This window comes from Trematomus bernacchii, unplaced genomic scaffold, assembly GCF_902827165.1.
Source record: "Trematomus bernacchii unplaced genomic scaffold, fTreBer1.1, whole genome shotgun sequence".
NCBI classification, from domain to species: domain Eukaryota; kingdom Metazoa; phylum Chordata; class Actinopteri; order Perciformes; family Nototheniidae; genus Trematomus; species Trematomus bernacchii.
The window spans coordinates 6,334,663-6,360,441 of record NW_022987727.1 but is presented as its reverse complement, the minus strand read 5'-3'; the positions used below and the strand labels follow the sequence as shown (position 1 = coordinate 6,360,441).

The following is a 25,779-nucleotide window of genomic DNA, read 5'->3' as shown; positions in this document are numbered from 1 at the left end:
GTGTGTGTGTGTGTGGGTGTGGTGTGTGTGTGTGTGTGTGTGTGTGCGTGCAGTGTAATTGAGACAGTCAGAGGGGTGTATTCAGTTTATACAGTGTATTCTACCCTGAGGACTCCCTGTCTATATTATGTCATCTAAAAGCACTTATGCAGACCTTCTGCTCAAACACAAACACACACACACACACACACACACACACACACACACACACACACACACACACACACACCACACACACACACACACACACACACACACACACACCACACACACACACACACACACACACACACACACACACACACACACACACACACACACCCACACACACACACACACACACAGTGCAGCTGGGTGATTTTATTGAATGTGTGCATAGAGGGGATTTCCCCACTCATCTCCGGTGCAGTCTGTCTGTCATTGGGCTACTCACTCGCTAACTCACCCTATACCCGTCTCTCTCTCGGGACGTCTCCTCTTGCGCTGCCTCTGCATCTCCTCATCTCCTTCCTTCCTCGTTTTTGGCTCTCACTTTATGGGCTCAGTCTTTCTTTTTCCTACTTGTGTACCCAGCTTTTCATATATAACTTCCCTTTTTATCTTTTCCATGATCTTTGTGTTTCAGTTTGGTCTTTGCATCTATCTTAGCACTTTCTCTTTTAAATTCTAACATGTTTTTGTAAAAGGGAATACACTTAGTTCCATGCCTCCTTCCAGTGCCAGAAAAAAAAAATGGTAGAAAATGGACAGAAAAAGTTAAAAACAACCACACGGTCAACCCCTCCAAGTCACCAATGACCGGTTAGGGAAAAATAACCCCTCCTCCCCAGTCCCCACACAGAGAAGGGACATGAACCCAATGTCAGACTAAAGAATGAAGTGAAAATAAAAACAGATTTTCAGGACTTCATTGGTTTTAAATAGGATTCACAGCTTCACCTACGACACACACAAACTGTCAACTCAAATAAAGACATGTAGAACACCTATTAAAAGTATTTTCTGTGACAGGAGCGAGAATTCCTTTGTGATCTGACCAGGGCTTTACAACACTGCAGTGAAAACAAATACCTCTTTTCCTTCTTTTCTCCTCCCAACATCTCATTTTCTCTCGCTTCTTAAAGAACTGATGAGACTGACAGGCAGCAGTGTGTGTTTCTGCACTCTTCTCCTCCTTTCACTTACGGCAACTGCCAAATCCTCTGAGGTAGAAGTGGAGGGAGGGGATAATCGTGAGAGGGGAGAGAGAGAAAAGTCCTAGAGTTTGTGTTGTGTCTGCTGGATCCAATAAGAGCATAGATGGGAAGAGACAAAGACTGGCTGGACACGAGACATGAAAAGGAGACAGAGGGATATCTCATGGAGGTAAAATCATGCCAAGTTCCATGTCCAAGGGAAGGAAATAGCCACCATTTAAAAGATACATGAAATAGAGTCACTCGAATCTGCACCATGAATTTTGGGGGATTCCTAGATTTGAGAGTAGAACATTTGAAAATCAGTTTAAAAGAATGTGCACATTGTATTTTCCATAATACAAACACAATGTCCGAAGCAGCCAAAAACGACCTCAGTATTAGCCTCATAGAGGATTGGTGAGGGCATAATACACTTACATATCTCTATCTTGGTGATGTTGGCTTTGAATGCCATCCATCTCCAACGCCTCACGTCCTCCATATGTTTTATGCAACAGCTGGAGAGAATTACAGCTATGTAAGGTCTTGGAAAGCCATCCAGAGGTTTTGAAGAGACAAGCCAGATTTAGGCATAACATATAGTGTTTTAGACCATAATTACATATGTATCGTATAATGGTCCAAAATAGAAAAGGCCTGGTAAAAAGCATAATTAGGAAGAAGTGCTGCTGCTGCTGCTGCTGGTGACATAGCCTGAGCTGGAACGAATGCAAAATGTGATATTTTTTTATTGTTGGAAGTTATTTGGTAATTCATAAAAGTTACTTATTGAAATAAAAGCTATCTGAAAAGAGTCAGGACAATTATTTATTTATTATTTAGAGATTATTCATAATTATTAGTACAACATATTTGTATGTGTCAGTAAAATTAACAAGATCAGTTCAAGTTGTATCTTTAGATTTCAAAAATGTTAAATATATATCCCAGCTCTTCAACTCTCAACTTCCTGTTTCTGTTGAAAAGCCTGAGGTAGCCAATCATGTTTTCATAACTCAATCTTACTGCCTAAGTTAAGGGAGTAAAGACACAGACAGACACACAAACACACATACAAAACTTGTGTTAACAAGCATCATTATGGGATGGATGGTTGTATGGGATGGTGTTTCTGTAGAAACAGTTGGGGATATTGGAGCCAGACGTGTGGAGCTGTCAAGGTCTAGTGATAGGAATAGGTGTCATCCCAGGGGTCCACACACACACCAATGTTATCATTCACCCTTATGCATCCTTTACACCCCCACCTTGACAACACACACACACACCCACACACACACACACACCACACACACATCACACACACACACACATCACACACACACACCACACACACACACACACACCACACACACACACCACCACACACACACACACACACACACACACACACACACACACACACAGATGAGTGTGATTTGATGTGCTGGAGCAGATGTAAGTGGACACCCTTATTCTCCTTAATGAAGATATATTCCTGGCCAGGGGTGGATGTGGGGCTCTGACTCTGCACCTTTACCATGCAGGGCTCAGTCCACATCTGCTTCCCATCAGCCACAAGGCTTACCTTTTTAAGGCAGAGGCTGAGGGCGGGCTGGGGAAACGGAGCAGCGTTCAGTTTTGGCTTGATTCAATTACTAGCACCACCGTGATTCCCCCTCGGGTGTCTGACTCCGTCTATGTGTGCATGTGTATGCATGCGTTTGTGCTGCAAAGACTGCAAATCAGTGTTTAAGTGTGCAGTGGTCGACAGTGCAGGGTCATTGGCATGTTAGCTGGACACTTGGTGATCCACTGCGCCATGAAAAAAGTTTCTGGTCTTCCCATTATTTCTCAGCCTGTTCACTTCACTTCCTCTCTTTTCTGTATTGCCCCTTCTTCTCTTTGTTGAGTGGGTGGTTCTTCAAAAGTAAGGGAGAAAATAAGTGGATTCGGTTATGTGGAGTCAGGAAAAGACTACTACTTTTTTTAAGGAAGCAACATTTTTCTTTGGTTTGAAAAAAAAAGAATAAAGCAAAGTTGAGTCCTTTTCTCAGCATTTAACTGTTAAAAACTGGCATTGGTTTTTAGGGGCATCAGCAGATACCACAAATATTCACTTGGTGCTCATGGTAACAGCTGGAAGCACATGTTGCCTGCGTGTTGGCAAAGAGGGCAGCTGACAACTACTTATCAGGTCCCTTTAAAATAAAGTGGATGAACACAGAGCAGGCAGAATTCTCCCTCTGGTTTATGTTATTTTAATGTTGCTGCTGGTTACAATTACAGAAAAGCTTGGGTTAGTAATGAGGCCTCGTCCTAGACTACAATCGTTGCAACAGGAGCTAGCTCATACTCAACGGTTGTCAACAATCACACAATTTGAATTTGTTCATAATCTATCCATCGTTTACATTATTTAGAGAGGCAATTCTTTGTAATGAGGGGACGGATTTATGAAGGTGTTCTTCCCTCCAACACAACCTTAGATAATTAGCATTTTGAAGTGATCCATCACCTCAATGTATGTAAAAGTGCTTATTATCATCTCTGCTGTGATTGTTTGACACATACATTTACATGAAAGCTGCTGACAGTATCATTTAGTGAAAGAGAAACTCCGTCTGTATAATTGGATTTTTCGCCATCCGTCCTCCTCCTCTTCAAACTATGTGACATTTTCAATTTAATAAATGCCATAGTGATAAGGAGCGCAGGTTATTGGCTGCAATGGACTGTACCTCTTGGATGATGACAGAGGTGCAACAAAGAAGACTAGCTGCTTTTGTGGCATCTTGACAGGTCTCAAATGCAGATATAGTGTCTTTACAGTAACTACACAATAAAACATTAGCTAAGAAAAACAACTACTATGAAGCATTATACATATTTTAAACACAAGTCATTCATTCATTCTCCCAAACACGCTTATGATGCAAATTGGTCCCCACTCTGTATTTCATTTATCCTCATGTCTAAACTATTGTACATCCATGGGTTCAAATACATCCAGGTATCTTAGTTGCATGTCTCTTTGTATATATATCACACACACACACACCTTTCTAATCTATTCTCCCACTGTGGCATGCTGTGAGTTTTAGAGAGCGCCTGCCTGATGGGCTCACTTTTTTTTCCTTCTTCTTCTTTTCTGAGAGGGGGTGTTGGTGTCTGAGACGGTGAACAATGGCCAAACTGTTGAGCAGCGACTCAACCCAGCCCTGAGGATTTCCTCCTCAACCCTAGACCACCTAATACTATATGACACGCTACATCATGAGGAGGGGAGACACGCATAAAAAAACAGGAAAGGAGAAAGTGTGGTACATTCTATGCAGTTTTGTAAAGGGGCTCACCAAATCAGGAGCTTTTGTGGGGCTTGTTCTCATGATACTAGCCTCTTTAAGATAGACTGGCTTATTTTCTTATCCTCCTCAAAAAACTGAGCATGGCCAGCGAATGCAGACAGAAACGCACTCTTCTCACTACACACACACCCTTAACTTCTCTGCACACATCATCATCAAATCAACTTTTTGACTCACACATGGGTTCCCTTCCATCACTTCCCGAGCCCAAACGCTTTACCATCATAAATCAGTAGTAAAAACATCGCTCTGTGTAGCAGCTCCACTCGTCACATGACTAGCTTTGACCTTCTCCATCAAATATCTCCCACCTCGGCCTACTGTAGCCTTTAGCAGTGCTGCTAACCAGACACAGATGGAAATGTACAACTGACAGCAGATGGAAAGAACTTCACAGGCGTCAAGCCTCAACGCTGTAACTTAGTCTATGGTGACACGTTTGTAATAGGCTCTGTTTTTACAATTACCTGTCTTGCACCTTGTAAGGCCTTTTTAATGCAGTGTTTGACTAGTTTTCTATAAAAGAAACTTTTTCTGGTGGTGAATTTTTCATGTTTGCAAATCTGCATGTGACTGTAGTTAACAGAAGTTGGGTTTAACATCCCTGCATTATTAGCTTGCCATAAGAAGTTTGCCGTTTGTGTCAGTCTGTGCGGAGTTCAAAGACCTTACATATCTTTCGGTTTTTGTTCAGTTCCCGAAAAGTTTACTTTGCCTTTGAGTTATGGCAAAGTTTCAAATTGAATCCCTGAATGTCATTATCAGCATTGACAGAAATAATGGTCTTAAAACCTTTGTCACTATGGATGCATGACAGTTAGATTGATAACACTGTCTTTAAATGAGAACAAATGGAATCATTCAAATAAACAACCATTAATAAAAGCCTTATTTCATATGAAAACGTTTATTTTGTAAACCAACCACACACGTTGGCATCTGTGGCTCTCTGACATCACGCCAGACCTGTCTCTACTGCTACTTGGTCGAATGACTGCAAATAACTAAAGCAACATTTAGCTGGTGCAAAATTGATGTGACACAAGAGTCAAACATAGAGACATCAGGAAATGTAATTTTACTGATAGATTGTTGCATCCCTTAGCTATTAAACACCCTCTCTCCTTTTCCCTCATCTTTTCTCTCCTGTCCTCTCTTCACCCAGTAACCCCACCTACCCTAAACACACCCAGGGTTGTCCTGCGGTGGGCAGACAGGGCTTAGGCCGAGGATAAGAGAAAGTGCTTGGTAGACGAAGCACGCTAATTTGTAAAAGATACAGCGGCTGCATGGCTTTCCAGGGCGCTGTGGGGGAACCAAAACATTCAGCAGTTGTCCAAACAGATTCCTCGCTACACTCCGCAGTGGACGACACGGCACTGCAATAATTTACACACACACAAGCACACACACACACACACACACACACACACACACACACACACACACACACACACACACACACACACACACACACCCACACACACACACAGGCAGTCTCTTTCCTCCGGCGCAGGAATTTATTTTGCTTGGGGTGATTGCTGTGTCTGCAAGTTTTGAAGCCTTGTTAATGAATTTGAAACGGGGTCACGCTGGGATTGATGGGTTGAGAATTATGTGTGTGTGTGTGTCCTGCAGGAAAGGGAAGTGTTCAAGGAAGCTATTATGAGATCACGCAAGCTAAGCACCTTTGTTTCAATATAAAGTCGGACATTATTTTGCTAGAGATGATGCACTGTGGCAGATTTGATCAATGTCTGATCTGAGATGTTATATACTATATGACTGTTGCTACCTGCATTTCTTAAAGCCCACGAGTGTGTGTGTCTGTGAGTTCTCATGTTTAACTTTTACCTTGTTTGCTTTCTGCAAAGTGGAAAGTAAAAGGTAAATGCAATAGGGGGCGCCTGCACACAGCTGTACATTCAACCAATGCCACTGCATCTTCACACAGACACACACACATTGTGACAAGAGAAAGTTGTGGATATGAGCCCTTTGTCTCACCTGTCAGTCTTTGTCTTTGATCAAATATATATTTAAGTATCAATAGCACATTTCCTGGTTGAGTTGTGTATCCCTAATAACTCTAACCAATAACGTTTCCTGGATCTACTTTCTTGGCATAAACTGTGCCCGTGTATGTGTGTGTGTGTGTGTGTGTGTGTGTGTGTGTGTGTGTGTGTGTGTGTGTGTGTGTGTGTGTGTGTGTGTGTGTTTTGTGAGTGCGTGACCACCGCTGCCCTTCTCATATCTGTCTCCCATCGCTCTGTCTTATCACAGCTCACACATACCTCGGCATTGCCTCCTGTGATTGTGTAAAAAGCCCGGGGCTTTTTTTTTTCCATGCCACAAAGACAAGCAGAGGAAAAGTGAGTCTAGTTCTATGTGACAATACCAGGGTGAACGGGCGCTGAGGTGCTGGGGATATTCTGTTATTGTAGGAACAAAACAATAAAGTGTCAGCCATTCAAAAGATGACTCTGCTCAAGAGGGTCAGGTCAAGCTAATTCTTTGGAAAACAATCAACTGCCATCTTGTTCTCTGCCTTAGCAGCTGTCTTAACGTTTCCCTCTGACAACACTGATGGACATTTTTAAAAAACGTTAACTTTAACAAGGTCAAGGGTTAAGTTACAAGTAGGATAATACAATAAACTGCATGTTCAAAGGGCAGTTCACCCAATTAAGAAATATTGTCAGTAGCAGATAGTTGGGTTTTTTTGTCACAGGTTTGTGACAATAACACTGTATTTGGGATGATCACAGCTTTGAGAAATGACACATTCAGAAATCCACCAGCAATGTATCTTTCTAGGATCATTAGAGCTTTTATATAAAGTCCACACAATAATTGGAACAACTTTCTACAAAATAAATAGTCCCTTTGAATACAGCAGACAATGTGTTCTGTGGAATGATGTGATTGGAGTTAGAGAGAACTGACCCTATTCATTAAACACTACAAATGCCTATTACTATATTGACTGTGCCGCTTACAAACCTGCACATTTGCTCAAACATTGGATGCCAGGTATAGTAAGGCATGCTGTTTCAGGGCAGAAGTCCATCTGCTTTCTATTCTTCTCAGTGAGAGTCAGTGCTTTTAAATTGTGTTAGCACTGGAAATGGCTGTGCTAGCTAGTTCAATACATAGGTCAGCCAGGATAACCCCCATATCCTGATTACTGACACGGAGTGCCCCCTGGAACACAGGCCAGCAATAAAAAAGGCTTCAATGAGCTGCTAAAACCCGGCAGCATGGCTAGTGTGGCTGATTGAGACAGAGGCTGTAACCGTGAAGAGAGACATTTATCTTCTGATGTCACAATGTGATGCTGTGCTGTGTTTTCTACTGGGAGATGAAATACCTCCTTATTATGTTTAAAAACTGTAAAAAAACAAGTGTATATACATGTGTTTAGAAATCAATAATATAGTGAGCAGATGAAGGACAAGTCACAATGGATTTGTAGCAAAGACATCGGAGAGCTTTGTGCTTCCTCCGCTGCCTCCAATTTGTCTACTAGGCTGCAAGATAAATGTGGAATAAAGAGTGAAAAAGATGGAGATATAAAGACAGGAAGGATACAAAGAGAAAAATAAACTGTGTGAAAGGAGGACAAAAACAGGGCTTTTAAATCTTCGGCTGATATGGCAGAGTGAGAGCCCCCCCACACGACTATGAATATCTCTTCTATTATTACTATTGACCCATGTGCCATAAAGAACGGTAGGGGCTCTGCATTACTCAAGCCTGGAAATTATGCGGCTACTACTAAAGGGCAACGGCCTCATGGCCTCACAAACAAACACATACACATTTTTGTGTCGATTAAATTACAGGAAATGTATATTGTCAGGAATAATTCCACTGAAGACAAAATATTATCAAAAATAAAGTCATTGGTTGGAGACATTTTGGAAGACGCAGTATATTCATTGTACCAACACATGAAAATGTACTACTACCAAACAACGCTTTCCAGCATTTAGACACAAATAAGGGACAATTCCTCCTATATGTGTGTGTGTGTGTGTGTGTGCGTGTGCTTGTGCGTGTGTGTGTGTGTGTGTGTGTGTGTGTGTGTGTGTGTGTGTGTGTGTGTGTGTGTGTGTGTGTGTGTGTGTGTGTGTGTGTGTGTGTGTGTGTGTGTCTTGTATGTGTGTGTACTGGGGGGGGGCACTTTGATAAATGGCCAGTTTATGGTGCTGTCACACTGAGGATGTCTATGGGGAAATACTTCCCCACAAGCACTGTGGGTGTGTGTGTGTGTGTGTGTGTGTGTGTGTGTGTGTGTGTGTGTGTGTGTGTGTGTGTTGTGTGTGGTGTGTGTGTGTGTGTGTGTGTGTTTGTAGAGAGGGGTACAATGCTCTGGTCATCTGATTGCAGGACCGTGGTCTGGCGCATGATTAATCAAACTGATTGGATGGGGCAAATATGGTTTCTGATAGCACAAAGAGGAAGAGGGTCAGAGAGAGAAATTGATTACTTTGTTGTATGTGAAGATGTGTGCGTGGGTGTGTTTGTTGACGTGTGTGCGTATGATGGTGCAGAGGTGTGTATGAAGGGGGCTGAAGTGAAGCTGCTGTGTGTTTGAGGTTCAGGGGTCAGATAAATGGAACATGAAAGACTAAAAACACAGTGCGGCGCTGCTGACACAGCCACAACCCTGTTAATATCTCACAGGGGCTACGCTCTCACTGTGAGCACACACACACACACACACACACACACACCCCACACACACACACACACACACACACACACACACACACACACACACACACACACACACACATACACACACACACACACACCACACACACACACACACACACACACACACACTCACCTACAAACACATGTATCCCAGCGCGGTACACAGCGACGTTTGAGTAATTGAGCTGTGCCATTGCAGCTTTGTAATCGCTGACGTGTCTTTACATAGCCTTTGTGCCTGAACAATAGAGTGCCAGGACTAAGTTGTCGCTGGTCACAAGAAAGGAGGAAGAGAGGGAGAGGGAGAGAGGGAGGGGGTTAAAAAGCAAACAAGCTGCTCAGCCTGCATGTATGGGTGCCACCTGGTCTTAGATCAATGCACTGACACATAGGTCATTTTTAATATGCTTTGATCTGTCACCCCAGCTGGGCCGTGTGTGTGTGTGTGTTCAGAGGAGTGTTTGGGTGTGCTCTATCAAGCACATCTTGTTTTAGGACGACGGACACGGTGTGTGAACTATCAAATTGTTCCTTTAATAGCCCCATTCTTCTTCACTCATTATCTCTCTGACGGCCTCCCTGGAGACGTGGAGAGTGAGACAGAGATGGACCGAAGAATTGTGGCACAGAAGCAGTTTTATGTAGTTATTAATTGGAAATGCATTTTGTTGATTTATGAACTGTTTGTGCGTTTAAAGTGAGTGTTCTGAAGGAAGTTATTAGTAGGCTAGTTGTTTTTTTATTTCTCGTGAATATTTCATCTTCAGGAGCTACCAAATTCTTGAAACTCTGGAAAGGGGAAAATTGCAATTGCAACAAAAATCTCTTTCCATTTTTGTGTTGTTTCATATTTAGACAAACACAAACCGTTCAATCAAAGTCAGTCCTTCTCTCAACCACACATTCTTCTCCCCTTGAACCACAGCACCCTTGTCAATCATGAGCTGTATGTGAGAAAAACAACTCCTAATTGTGGGAATAGGTGGCGGCACACACGAGCATCCCTGGGTTTACTGAGTCCCAATCAGCAAGACATGAAGATAATAACACACATTTTCCGTCTTTCTATTTTACTCCTCGCCCTCTTTCATTTTTCCGTCTCTTTCTCGCTGTCTCTTTCCTCTCTTTCTCTCATTAAATCTGTTCCACCCTTTAACCCTGTGGGCAGGTGCTACTGTAATTAGCCATTATTTGACTATCAAAAGTCAGGAGTTGATTAAATGGCCGCGAAGCAGCACGCAGAGCACTTTCCCCTCTGAGCCCAGCCCCATAATTTCAAAAGCTTCTTGCAACCTGCTGAGGGCCTTTCAGGTCTGTGAGACACCGCTTCCGACCGCTGGTAAGAGCCAGTTGCCGGCGGTAATCAAAACTGATAATCTAACAGCAGAGAAAGGGGGTGTGAGGATTGGGGTGTGGGTGGAGGAGAGAAAAGAGAGTGAAAGAAAGAAATGGTTGGGGGCTTTCGGGAGGTTGGAGCTCAAGCAGCGAGCCTTCCATTAGAAATGTGTTGTGGCTCCGAGGGGGCCGGTGGCCAGCAAGCGGTGAAAAATGCTGCCTTCTTAAGGCAAGTGAATGGCATCTCTTTAGTGATTAGGAGCAGTAATAATGGGCACCCCTGCCTGTTACCCCTAAGTCCATTTTATTGCTAATTCATTTACCTGTTATTTCAGACAATCTTGACAGGAGTCACCTGCTAGGAAGTCATGTTTGTCAGGCAGGTATGCCCATTAGCTGGGGATCTTAAATCAGACTCACAAAGGTGGAGGGGAGTAGAAAGGCTGGCCCCATTGTTAGCAGATAACACCACACCACAGTTATCCTGACCAATGTGGAAAATCTTTTCTGCTCCAAAAATAATTACCTTCATCCCCGGAGCGATTCTTAATTAATGAATTTTTATTTTCATTGTAAGTGGATTTTAAGCCGAGCTGATCTGCTCTTGTGCGCCGCTGTGAAAATCCTGTACACTCCGGAAAAACATAACATCTGACCTAGTGCATTAAGGGAAAACAGCTGATTGAAAATGAGTTATGAAAACATGTTATAATCTCTTTTTGTGTGAAATTAAATCTAGCTGTTGGACCCTTAAGAACTCATTTTGAATTTTGTACAGTTTCAATCACAGACCAACCTTTTTGCATTTCCACGGCAGAATCTCTTCTCACTGCGCAAAGCCATTAACATCCGAATAAATATTTGACTAGATATAGTTTATATTAAAATAAATCATGTCATATACATGCTACTATATTCCCTAAGGAGAATTGGGGCAAAATAATCACTTTGACTCCCTGGTTAATGTTCTGGATAATTCTCCCCAGGGAAACACTCTCTATGATAATACTCTGATATGATCATCTCGATCTGAAATGTCACAGCTGATATTAGAGCGGGGTTGACTCCCGGTGTATAGTGTATTCCCAAGGAGTGTGGAAAAACCAAATGGGTTTAAATATTAACGCAGCGGATTGAAGAAGCACAACGAAATATGTAAATATATACAAATATTTGATTGGATTATTACATTTGGGTATAGACATTTTCTGTGAAAGTCTATTTCTTGAGACAATAATCACCACTGAAGAAGAAAGGAGGTGTAATTGGATTTAAATTGGGCCTTTGCCCGACACCTCAGTATTGTTGTTGGATTGCCCTCTCCTTCAGTGCCCAGACCAGACATTGAGAGTGTTTGTATGAGCGGAGTGCAGGTCACTCTATGTGACCGCAGTTAACTGTCCCCATCCGCTTCAATGTGGCTAGCTGAATAAAAGGATTATCCACTATGAATTAGTACTAAGACACAGAAAGCCCCTCTCTCGGGATGGCGCTGTGTGTGTGTGTGTGTGTGTGTGTGTGTGTGTGTGTGTGTGTGTGTGTGTGTGTGTGTGTGTGTGTGTGTGTGTGTGTGTGTGTGTGTGTGTGTGTGTGTGTGTGTGTGTGTGTGTGTGTGTGGGATCCCCTCTCATTGCCTGCCTCTCCTGGGATCCCCCACTCGGCCTAATCATTGTTTCTCTAACAGATAATTCTCCATGTCTTCACACGTGTCTGTGCGTGTGTTTGTGTATGTGTTAATTAGCGCTGCGCCGGCTGAGTGTGCTCTTCCTTGTAATCACTTAATTAGGGGTGACGGCCCCGATGCTTGTTTACTCAATTAGCCATCCTCCTTAATTATCTAATTCACAGCAGCAACTGTCCTTGTTAGTGAGCTTATTGCAGGAGCCATACGCTGATATAGATGTGTGCATGTTTTTTTTGTTGCGTTAGTTACGAAATGTTCACGGCCTTCCAACTGTCAGAGTTTTTTTTAATGGGTAATTAATAAAACAGCAAGGCATGGGACAATAAATCCAAATGCAGATAGGGGAAATGAAAGCAGTGTAACATTGTGCGTATGTCATTTCTCTCTTCCACACACACACATGCATCATCAGACACTAGGCCATGCTCACGGACTGCATATGGTTGCTGAGCCACATGCCTCAGATTACTGTCGCTCTGATTCCCTGAGATTTAGTCATTAATGATAAAATCTATGTCAAAAAAAAGAAAGAAAGTGAAATCTCATGGTGAGTATGATTGATGGTTGCTTTAAATGGAGGCGTCCAGGGCTGGCTCTTTTGTTTCTCCTGACCAGCCTTGCCACTTACTCCACCACCTCCACCCCGGCTCCTTCATGTGGATTAAGGCCTGCCGTTTATTTAACAGTTCATTTGAGCGAAGGGGTGACCAAGGTGAAGCTGGTGGGGGGGGCGAGGGGGGTTGGCAGGGTGTCTGTGCTGTGCCGTTGCGGGACGTCCCTTGCGGGACAGTGCCAGGCTGCGCTGTGGGGAGACGAGACAGGGCCTCCCCAGTGGACTAATGCCCTGTAATGAAGATTAAGACTCAGTCAAAGACCGTACTGTTCAGCCGAGATCGGAGGGAAGGAGAGAGAGATGGAAGGAGGGGGGAGAGAAGGAAGTGAGGATCAAGGATAAAGTAGGGATAAAGAGGACAGAAACCCTGGTTTTCGAAATGTGTTTGAGGGTGGATTATCCTAACTTGCAGCAACAGGTACAGACACCACCAACTATAAAAGGAAAAATGAATGCTGTTATTCATTGTCTTAAGAATAAACCAAAACTGTTCTTTTCTACATCAACATTTCTGAACCAGCTGGAAAAAATGTTGTCAATAATGCGACGATTGCATTACAAGCGATATCCTTCGAAACCTCCTGATCACTGCAGCCACAAACCTCTAAAGAGCAATTCAGTGAAACCAAAAACGATGTAAAAATGCCATTCTGCATTCAATAAGTGCAAAGTAGGAACATCTAAAAAAAATCCTCATGTTAATTTTGGTAATTATATTTTAGCCTTATTTCAAATGCACATCTATTTTCCCTTTTTTTACTCTCGCCTGGGTTGATAAAAATCATGTCTGTCAAATATTGTGAACATTCGGCCAAGTCAAGAGCTCCCATGAATACTGTATTGCTTACCTACACATTTAGTTTGTAAAATCATTATAATTTATTCCCTTTATGTCAATAATTAGTTTCTTTATTATTTGGATCACCATAAGCTGTTGCCACTTCAACATTTACTCTTTTTGGGGTAGAAAGTAGCCCAATGATTTCATTTGACAAAACCAACTGCTTTTAGTTTTTCTCTGTAAGTTCCCTCTAGCTGCCTTTGGTATTAGTGAAAGTAGCACATGAATTTGAAAACGTTTCAAACACTACACATGATAAAGAAAAAATGTCTGGCCTCAACAGACACGTACACACATAAGCAGAGGTATACTCATGTGTATGTCATTAAGTGTATGTCTGTGTCTGAGGCCCTCGTTGGAAATATGAAGACAGTTACCCAGAGCAGCCTGAACACACGGCACGCTTCACTTAGCACTCTGTGGCTAAAAGCTCCCTTAAGACCTGTTACACCCAGACACACTTCCACTGTCTCTTGCCATTGCCTCATCCTTTACTCCTATCTCAGCCCGAGTCCCTTTTTCTCATATTCTTTTCCTCTTTTTTTAACAAATCCTCAAATGTTTTGACTATCTGAAATATCCAAGGGGGAAGAGTGATGTGCGGACACAGCGATGGATGGATGGGTAGGTTGGTGGGTGGAGAAAGGGGGATCTTTTTTCACATGACCTTGGTGGGCCAGCCTCTCACCCCCACTCCCTGTCTCTCCTCCCCAGACGGGTTGTGTCTGTGACTGGCCTGCCAGTTCTTGCCTCTCTTGGGCATTCTGGCATTCCTTCCCCTTTGTGCCCCATCCCCCTGCCTCCGGCTGTCTCCTGCCCTCTGAGGGTTTCCATCCTTACTGAAGCTCACTCTCCTGCTCCGTCTTTTGCCCGTCTAACTATAGACATCCTCTGTGTCAACACCTCCCCATCTCCCACGCCATCTCTGTTTCTCTGGCAGTTTTTTGGTCTTTCCTCTTCACTAAATGTTGTGAAAAATAACAACAAAGAGGAACATTATAAAAGTTAGATGTGGCGTGTCAAGAGGCCTGTTTTACTTGTATATATCCCATGTATATTCTCAGAGCACGAGACGTTAGGGTATTTTGTGAGATATTCCCAGCTGTGCAAAATATAAAGATACGATTTTGTGAAAGGCATTCTTAGCTGCAACAGCTGAAATGGACATCAGAAGGTGGACGCGTCTGCTGTACAGTGTGACGGTCAGAGCACTTCTGTATCACAAAAGAAATACTCCCCTTTACGAGGTGGATTTTCAAATGCACCCGGCCGTTCTCACGCACAGATGAAGGCAGATCCTTGTCTGACACGTGAACATATTTTTGAAGAGCAGGACCACACAACTCTCTGTTCTCTGCCTCCCCCTGGCTTCTAAGTCTCCGTGGCAACGCCATGCGGGTCGTCATGTTATTATCACCGATGCTTGACCAGCCGGCCTTCTTCATTCACACTGTCTGCTTAATGAACTCACTGCTTTCTTGTCAAGGCAGAGTGAGTGTGTGTGTGTGTGTGTGCGAGTGTGTGTGTGTGTGTGGTGTGTGTGTATGTGTGTGTGTGTGTGTGTGTGTGTGTGTGGTGTGTGTGTGTGTGTGTGTGTGTGTGTGTGTGTGTGTGTGTGTGTGTGTGTGTGTGTGTGTGTTTTTGAAGCTGTGAGCGCCAATTGTCCTTATAGGATGACTTTAATCCTCAAGAGGCCAAAAGATGTGAAGTAAAATATCTCAACTTTAAAAATGTCCAATCACTTGGCAGTTTACATATTCAAATGTTTTACAATATGATGACCTTGGGTTTAGTGTCAACATAAGACCATCAGCATTGGGTTTAAATCTAGGGAATTTCAAGGGTTAAAGATGCAATTATCCAATTCCAACTCTAATGTATTAATTTAAATGTGTGACTCCACAAAAGTAGGTTTGCAAGATCACAATTGAAAATAATTTATCTCAAAGTGGCCCTTTACAGTATGTAGGCCCTTAGTTTATTCTCTGACTAAACCAAGTTGTTGTATCTCAAATTCAAATTAGTTTGTGATGTTTAATAGTGCTTATACACCTTTTTGCACATTTGTTTCAATAAGCTTCAATAAATACAATGTTAGGCCCAGAAACCATTTAAGTTGCAATAACGCATAATAAATAAGTTCAACTGACATTTAGGAGAGGTTTAGTATTAGGGAACAACAGAATGTCTTCATGAGGATAGTAAAAACAAATGTGTGAAAGTGAGTGTGTGACTGTGTGTGGATGTGCAGAAACTCATGACATCCCCCGCAAATGTCAGAATATCGCCCTCCTCCTTTTGTTGGGTGACCCCAGAGAATGTTTTGGAATGGCCACTGAGAGAGAGGGATTATGTAGAGACAAAGACTGCGAGAGAGAGAAAGAGAGAAATATAGAGAGAGTGAAAGGCACAAGAAAAGAAGGAGAGAAAGAGGGAAAGAGGGAGAGGTCAGGGAGCCAGCTGATGTGAAAGTGCCTCCGATCACCTCGTGCTTCTCCTCCGCCCCCTGGCTCTGTCTCTCTCTATCTGTTCCACTCTTTCTTTCTTCAGTTCCCACTTGAATTCCTCTCCCAGCGCTTCACTCCATTGTGACGTCGGGTTTTGATCGGCGATAACAACAGAGATGCGTCAGTCAGGGCCCACACACACACACACACACACACACACACACACACACACACACACACACACACACACACACACACACACACACACACACACACACACACACACACACACACACACAAGTTTAAAGTGCCACTGCAAGTTAAAAGTGGCCCTCAGACACCCGCACACACATATACATGAACACAGTGACACACACAGCAGTGGCCTTTGAGTGAATGCTCCTCACAGGGCATAATGACAGCATTCTGCAGTGGCCATAGCTGGGACAGTTCCCACAGACAAGACAGACACAGAGGGACAGAGAAAGACCATTTCTCTCTGTCTTCACCTCTCCTCCTACTCCCCACCTCCCCTCCAACAACCCTGACTTTGTCCAGACCATGTGACCATCAACAGATCAGCCCTATTGGCTAATAAATGTCTGGACAGATGACTTATAATTGGCTTATAAAACCAACCTAACCAGTGATTATATAGACATATACAAAAATATACTTTGAATATCAAATACTTTTGGCATTTAAGTGGGGTTTGAAAATGTTCAAATGAACTTTTATGACTACCTTTGCAACATTGTAAATAAATAATCAATATGACACCTCCTGCTAAGCGTTCAGCTACAGGCCGGGCATATAAAGAGTGCATTTAGCCATGTCTGCAAGTGTTTTTTGGAAACATCTTGAGCAGACAGATCATAAGCAGATTTGCAGGAGTGAAATTAGATCTGTTATGCTAGTGACCTCCATACTCGAAATAGCTTCCTAAAAACTGTATAGGGCCACCCTCCAAATCTGTGAGTATTTCAGTGGAGTATTCATCTTCAAATTCACCTTCTCTAAGCACAGGTCGATGTTAGGTGGCAAACGGTATGCTTTGAAAGATTACCCCGCCTTACATTCCCCAACATACATGATTTCGACCATGTGAGCTCAGTCTCTGCATATTTGTCTGTCTGTCTGCGAGGGGCCACTCCCCATCCCTGCATATCCCACCACACAAACACTACATGGAAGCTCACTGCTGACTGCCTCTGGTTTCAAACTTGATTTTTAGGGCAGGATTTGGCGATGTATATTTTGAAGGGGGGGGATGGGAATAAAGGTGGTGACGGTGGTGGAGCTGGGTGGGGGGGCAGGTTACGGAGCAAAATGAAAACATGTCACTCAGGGCCCATTAACATGTAACCCTGCCCAGCAGAAGAAAGGGACCCATATCATCATTAAGTCATCTCGGGGCGAAGCGAAAACCGCAAATATTATTCCTGCACCCCCCCTCCAACACACACATGCACACACACTCCTCCTCTTCTTTTCCTTCAGATGACAGAGAAGACGAGATGATTGGAGCTACGCAGTGTATGCTCACTGCCCGAGGATGACAAGAAGATGTTTGGGAACTTCCTGATCATGCATCGGTTTGTATGTTTTCAAGAGCAGACATGAGGGAAATCATACAGGTAGAGTCTGTCCTTCTCACTTTGTGTTTGGGTTGGGCAATATGCTTACATTTTCCAAGCTGCCTGTCACCTTATTTGAGGGCGGACCGTTACATTTCCAAAATAACAACCACCCGATCATCGATATGTTCGTCCAATATCCCAACCCTGCTTTGGGCAAACGCTTCTATGTAGCTTTCAATCTTAACTACAGTACCTACTCTTCCTAATCAGAAAATAAACGACTCCTCACCCTGTCGCAGAACCTACATAAAGTCTCAAATAGCTAACTACACTTATACTAACTTACTGTACTATATTTAGGTATAGTAGTTATACTATACATGGATATAGTACTGAACGCAATTCAAATATAACAGATATAACAGAGATATTTTGGTTAAATCCAACTTTCTAGTCCATTTAATTTATGTTCAGGTGTATGAGGATGGCCATTTCCTGCTATTTGGGCGCATCACTCCACAGTCAAGTCATCACCCATGTGAGCCCACTGCCAAGCCCTGCGCATACACACAACCCCAAAACCTACAGATGCAACACACAAAACACACACACACACACACAAACACACACACCACACACAACACACACAACACACACACACACACTACACAACACACCACACGCACAACACACACACACACACACACACACACACACCACACACACACCACCCACACACACACTACACAACACACACACACAAACCATGAGCCACCTCTTTAACCATTGTTCATTTGTGACTTTCATCATTATTAAAAATGTCTTGCCCCCGTGGCGGCACTGGGGTGGCAGTGATTATAATAGTCGCAGATAATCATTTTCAAACAATTATCATAATTATCAATCAATCATGAGGCCTATTTAAGCAGGGGGAGGGTGTGGGGGAGTGTTGTGGTGCTGCTGGCAGGGGGTAAACTATGGCCCCGGAGCCACTGGATCACTTATGTGACCCGTGAGCCTCCCTCTGTCCACATAATAGCCCTCATACATTTAGGGTCATTTAGCTAGCATATTTAGAGATTCAATTCCCCAGCTTGATATGGGGAAAAAAAAGACATTCACACACAAGTGCCTGCACACACACACACACACACTCATCAACTCACAACTGCAGCTGACCCCCATTTGGCTCTCTCGTCTTTCAACATGGAGTGGGAAAAATCTACTTATAGGTCAGAGTTCATATCAACCCCTCTCATTTTCCCATTTGCAACTAATGCTGCATCTTAAACACACATTTACTCGATGATGTAGGAGAAACAACAGCTAGGGCTGGACAAAAACGACATAATAACACATCTTTGTCAACAATAGAAAGAAGATCGCTATCTGGAAATCATCGAGAAATATGTTAGGCAAGCATGTCCGCTATCACTCAGACAAATAGAAGGGGAAGAGTGACACATGCGGACAAACAGAGACCTGATCGTCTTCAAGAGATATTCCGCTGTATCTTTTCACAGTAAATCCCCTGTGAAAAGCAGCATGAATTGATTCAATCTCAGTGGTATTGAGAGGTGAATGAATAGGGCTTGTAGAGAGAGAGACAGAGAGACACGGAAATTGAGAGAGCCAGAGAGATAGAAGTAGAGAGATAGATAGTAGCCTTCAGGGGGAGATGATCGTCTTGGGAAAAAAGCAATCAGTGCTCATTGATTTTCTCTGCTGGTTGAATGGAGGGTGTCTATCTGGAAGTCATTATCTGCCATCTGATCTGCTGGAGTGTTTACACACGTCGGGATGGACAGCGGCGCTCCTCTGAAGATGAGGATTAACACTCACACACACACACAGACACACACACAGAGCACTGACTGCTTTCTTTCACCCTGCTCCCTATCTGGCTACCACTTTTAAATCTAAGGAATCCAAAAAGAAATACAAGTCCTCCGATACCCTATTAACTTCCACACACACACAGACTTAGGTGTCTGTGCAGGGTGTGAATGAGAACATACGTAAGAAGGGCCTAGACAGCTAAACAGACATATAGTCCTGTTTTGTATGGCCGGACCAGACCAAACCAAACAATCCCTGATCCTATCACCAATAGCCACTGATAGCAATCTATAGCTCCAACAACACTACACCGTCTGCTGAGAGAGAGGAGGGGATGAAATGAGAGGAAGAGGATGGATAAAGTAAGCAGAGAGGGAATTCCGATAACGCTACTTTTTATTCTCTGCCTGTGGGTGGGGTGTGAAGATGCATGTGTGTAATCCAATACGGCTCGGCCCATGTCGAAGCAAGGGCTGCATATGAATCCGAGGCCTTAAACCTCACACAGACACACACACACACAGCAGTAAGCTCTGGGCAGCTTTCAGTAAGTGGACTGGAGAAGCTACAATAACATTTTTGCTTCCGTTTTATCCCTCGCCTTAACCCCGACTCTGCCAGTGCCCCCCACTCGCCTTCACATTCTTTCAGGACTGACTCAGCAACGTGCAATGAACCTGTGTTTGTGGTCGGTTTAAATAAGTCAATGCCCGTTTCTATGATAACTGTATTCCTACAGTAACTATTTATTGTATATTTTTCTGCTTTAAAGATGAATATAAATATGCAGATTTCTTGAGATTTTAATTTTAATTTACTTAAATTGTGTCTTAAATAATGTTAGTATTTATTTAATTAGAGTGAAACGTATCTATATATCTACACAGTGTCTGGTATAATTCAGTATATAATTAATTTTAGAATTAAATAAGTTTTGGTCTTTTGTGTACCAAATAGTTATTTTTTGACAAATATGGGGGTTGGTGTTCCCTGTGCACACACAAAACAGATGTTTTACTGTAATATAAGAGCTAATAACACTTACAGTCATGCAAAACCACACACTCACACACACACACTTTTCAGCAGTTAACTACTTTATTCAAGCTACAACTCAATTAACATTCTGCCTCAATCAAGCATAGCGATGTTAATGACATGGTGGAGAAAGGAGAAGTCAATGTTTATGTGCCTGTGTGCGTTTGTGTGCGTGTGCCAATGCCCTGTGTCTGTGTGACTGCACGATGTGGATGAATGAGTCATGTCATAAGGAATGGCTCATGCATAATTTCATTCATATTCATAACAGCCATGTGGTCTGCCACCGCCCGATGAGGGCCCGCCGCAACTCACACTCTGCATAATGAGATGTGGCCAGTGTGTGTGTATGTGGTGTGTTTAGATTTGATGTACTGTAGGTAAGCATACAGTATGTCTGTATTCTGTCATCTTTGTGCGTATTGCAACTTCCCGCTCCTATCCGTGCATGTGTGTCTTTTTACATGTGAGTGTGTAGATGTGTGTGTGTGTGCAGAGTGGTGTGCACGGGCCACCCTTATGAAGAAGGCGGTTAAGTAGTTTATAAAACCGTCTCGTTTTTTCCACATTGTACGAACATGTGGGGAAGAGGGCCCAGCCCAAACCACCTGCGGTCAGCCCTTTAAATAAGCTCATTGACTAATGTAGGATTTCACATCAACCAAGCAGTCAGTGATTTGCATGCCCGCCTGTTTATAGAGGGTACAGCAACAAGACCCTTGACCTGAAATGCAAATGAGGAAATTAAAGTGATTTTGTTTTTCTAAGGACCAAATTGGTCATAATTGTAAATTATGCCAAAAGAGATTTTAAGTGAAATACGTCTTGCTCAGGTTGGTCACAAGGCATCTCCTCTCACACACTGCTTTTATTAAGGAGAGCTGGATTACAGTATGTAGGGAAAAAATATTTCACCATTAGATCTGCTGCTGATGTTTTTACCTTCCTGTCATGTAAGATAAGACACAATGCATACATATACTTGTGAGGCTTACTCAGATACTTCGGAATTATAAACACATTTTTCCATTTAAAACTCATATGGTAAAACTAAATAAATGTTTTCAAGACAATGCAAACAGTAGGTTTTAAAATATTTAAAATACTGGGGCCTCTAAAACTCACTCATATGATAAAAACTCTATATAATTTACTGCTGTCCCATTTCCAACCATTGATTTCTGCTTTAACCAACGTGCCATTGACTCGTGTTGGAGCTACGCCTGCATGGCTTCAGTCATTCTCAGAAAGAGTGTCCACTCTGCTGCAGCCATTGTTCTTTCATGGACCATTAGATGGACATGAACTCTCTCGCTGTCCTTTCTTGACCCGCCGACACTGGCCGTAAAAGCAAACTGCCCACCCTCTTCAATAAATGTATTACCTCATAAAGTGGTCAGTGACTGGTCAATGGGACGTGTCGGTCAAAGTGTGTGTGAATGTGTCCGTGTTTTTGTCTGAGTGAAGAAAGGTCTTCTGTTCTTTGATAAGAACGGCCTAATAGTTACTGAAACACTTGCCAATGAATCCAGCTTTAAAAGAAATACGCTTTATTTGCTCGACTGAAGCTTTTGTAGGAAGCTCAGAAAATGTAACACCAATTTAATATTCTATTATGTTATCAAACTGCACCATTCAGACTATATTTTCTGTACACCAGAAAAAGGATGAAGTACATGTGATCAAGCTCCACCAGAGGAGTTGAGAGGAAAACATTTTCTGACAAATACAAAAAAGGAAAATAAGTATTCCTTGTGTGAATATAAACTTCCACTTTATTTATCCACCCTAACACGATGATGTCTTTCCATTTCTTTGATGTATAGGTTAACCCAGCAGGATTGCTGGAGGTACATACATAGGATTAATGAAATATAATAAAGAGGTGAGACCATCCTACCTTTTTGATGCAGCTGTCAGGGGAGGCTTCCTCATGGTCATTCATCATCTGTTAACACACAAACAAAAAATACATTTGTTAAACAGTTATGGCTCCAAAAAACAACCAGTTACTAAAAAGTGATAGAAAAATATGAAATGAGGGAGGTCATTTTTTTGTATTTGATTGAGAAGGCAATCTGTTTATTAAGGCATTAAAAGAGAATATTGATTCCTGCGTTTCAGAGGGCCTCAGCCATGGCTTATGACATCGCTGCTTGAGGACATGAGCAAAGGGTGTTCACAGTTCATCACACAGACCCTCTGGGCTGCAAATGTGACCAGAGGGATATCATAATGGACTGAGAGGTCACAAAAACACACACAGAAGCAAACATAACACTACACACACACACCCACTCTGATGAATGAATGCCCCACAGATTTGACGTTAATTCTCTGCTTCAGCGTTGCAGGAAATGTAGCTGAGACCGTGTCCGTGAGTGTGTGTGTGTGTGTGTGTGTGTGTGTGTGTGTGTGTGTGTGTGTGTGTGTGTGTGTGTGTGTGTGTGTGTGTGTGTGTGTGCGTGTGTGTGCGTGTGTGTGCGTGTGTGTGCGTGTGTGTGTGTGTGTGTGTGTGTGTGTGTGTATAATTAAGCCTTCAAGCAATATTTACTGGGGGCAGATGGGTGGTAGAATGCTCCCAGTGTCTGCCAGAGGAAATGAAGGAAGTGGGGGAATGATGAAGAGATGGGGCTGCCCCTGCTGCAATGAGGGGGCATTTCACATATAATGGCAACCCAGAGTCTCTCTCCGTCTGTCTGTCTGTCTCTTTCTTTCCTTCTCTGAACCCCATTGATGGCCACTGAAGATCAAAGAAGAGGTGCAGACTGTTTTCAGAGCAGTTTGAGGTTTGGTGGGGGATCAGCGTGGTACTTTACTGAATTTAAGTGAAATTAGGCCTATAAAACTCCTTAAAGCACAGACACATTGCATATCTGATCCTCCCTTTTCCTGCACCGTATCCTCCTCATCAGCCGTTTCACAGTATGTGTGTTGTTTGGGTGTTGTGAAAAGACTGGCTGCCTTTACATTAGAGCTGACATATCAAAGTTTGTATTTCCTAAGCCAGCGTTACCCCCCGTGATTGGGAACGAGACATTTATCTACTGTAGAATCTGCCGTGGAAACTGTGGAGCCATTCTTTCACTTGTGGCATACAGCAACTTCTCTTATGCACCTTTCTACACAAGGCTTCAATTCACAAGAGGTGATTATTGTGTGCATGTGGATGTGCTTCTGGATGAACTGTCCATAGGTTTCTCTGTAAGACTATTCATTCTTCAGTGAAATAGAAAAACTGTTATCGGAAATCATAGCACATAGAAGTTCACTCTTAATTCTTCCTTCTCTCTTTCTTACTGAATAGTGAACCAGATGGGCCATATGTGCACCAGTGTGCCGTACCGAGTGGTTTCCTATATTAAGCTGTCAGGGGATCTTTTTCTCAGCCTCAGCAAATGGGAGCAATTACACCACAGATACTTACAACAGTGTTTTCAGCCTACTTACACATCATCCAAACCTTTACAGAAGCTTTGTGTAACTGAAATCAGGTTTAAACAATGCAAAAACATTGTATCCGCCTCAAAATGTCTCTATTTGTTTTGACTTGTAACTGTAGCTATTCTGTTTTAAAAATGCGCAGACAGAGTTTTGAGGTTTGGTAAGTTTCATTAAAATCTGATCAACATGTGTGCATGAGCTAGAGAGTCTGGTTAACTTCTTTTCAGTTTGATGGCATTGAAAAATACATTGTAGTATGTATTTATTATTCTCAAATCACATCGTATGCATTCAAGTTTTGCTCCCAATGAATGGGAATGAAACACTCTCAACACTCAATAAGCCGAAGAGTTGTGAGTTGGTATACGGCATCAAAAGTGTTTAGTTTCTTTGAACATCATTATTTGTACTACTTTGTTTACTTATCTATAATGTGAAATACATGCTTCAGTGTAACAGCTCTGTTGGGTAAAATAGAAAGGGGTTTGGGAATAACTATTTAGTAGTAAGAAAGACAAATTAACTTAATGTTTCTGCTCGGTAAGTAAAAGTGTGCTTGTGAACTTTAAACATGGCGATAATAAAAACAGAGGGAGAGGGAGAGAGTCAGCAAGGGAGAGGGGGAGAGAGAGGACTTCCCCTTTCTGGTAATGCACAAGACCAGCTGCAACAGTTTACAAAACCAACAGCTTGGCTGGGTCATCTAAAATGCTACCAGGCGTTCAGCAACTATAGGACAATTTCTGGACTTTCCCCCTGTTCTGTATGCTAAATGCCAAGTGTAAATATGTGTGTGTATCAAATTGTGCAAGAGTAACCTAAAACTGTAGAAGACATGCAAGCAGACATGAGCGGTTTTACTGATGCCTTAATGTCTTTCAGCTTCAGGTGGGGGGTCGGGACGGTGTGGGCTTTCTATCGTCCAAACCTCAGTTTTGGTTCCAGAAACACTGAGCTGACTGTCAGGAAAATGCTAACTATAAAGCTTCCTGGCTTTGATATATATGCAGATCTAATCCAAACTGTTTGTCTGTTGAAAAGTTACCAAATTAGGGTTATTTAATAAAAGGAGAGTGGTGAACAGGGTCTCCAGCGGGTAAGCAAGGGCTTGTGCAAAGATGACTAACTGTAACACAAGGGCAGGTGGAGATGCTCTTTCAACACTGGCATACTGTGTCACACACACACACACGCACGCACGCACGCACGCACACACACACACACACACACACACACACACACACACACACACACACACACACACACACACACACACACACACTCACTCAAACACAGCAGACAAACCCACAGACAGACAGACAGAAAGACGCGCGGAATGGCCTAGCCCTGCAGCAGAACCCCGCCAAGCAAATAAATAAGCTATTAATTAGGGACGGAAAATGTGATTGGCCACTGACTGGCGGTGCTATGATTTATTGCACGTGTCACCGTCATCTCAAAGTGATTTTTACTCGGGGTCGGTGAGACAGGTCCAAATAGAGACTGGCCTATGTAGAGAGGGATAGATTTTCCACTACACAGAGAGAGGTAAAATTATCCATTTGTTCTGTATCTACCCTGCTGAATGCTGACATGTCAATATGTCTTATGGAAAAGAGAAAACACTGCGAGGGTAATTAAAAAGTGTGTGTAAGTGTGTGTCTCACAAACTTCTCTCTCTGGCCCATAT

The 25,779-nt window shown here is 42.8% G+C and overlaps 1 protein-coding gene across 1 annotated transcript in view; it reads right to left on the bottom strand.

Annotated features, from left to right (window-relative positions):
• Positions 1-25,779, bottom strand: part of prdm16 (PR domain containing 16) — a 135,746-nt gene that overhangs the window by 52,908 nt on the left and 57,059 nt on the right. Inside the window, exon 3 of the mRNA XM_034144544.1 lies at positions 22,546-22,593. Within this exon, the coding sequence (XP_034000435.1) occupies positions 22,546-22,593 (48 nt within the window). The remainder of the gene's footprint in view (positions 1-22,545; positions 22,594-25,779) is intronic.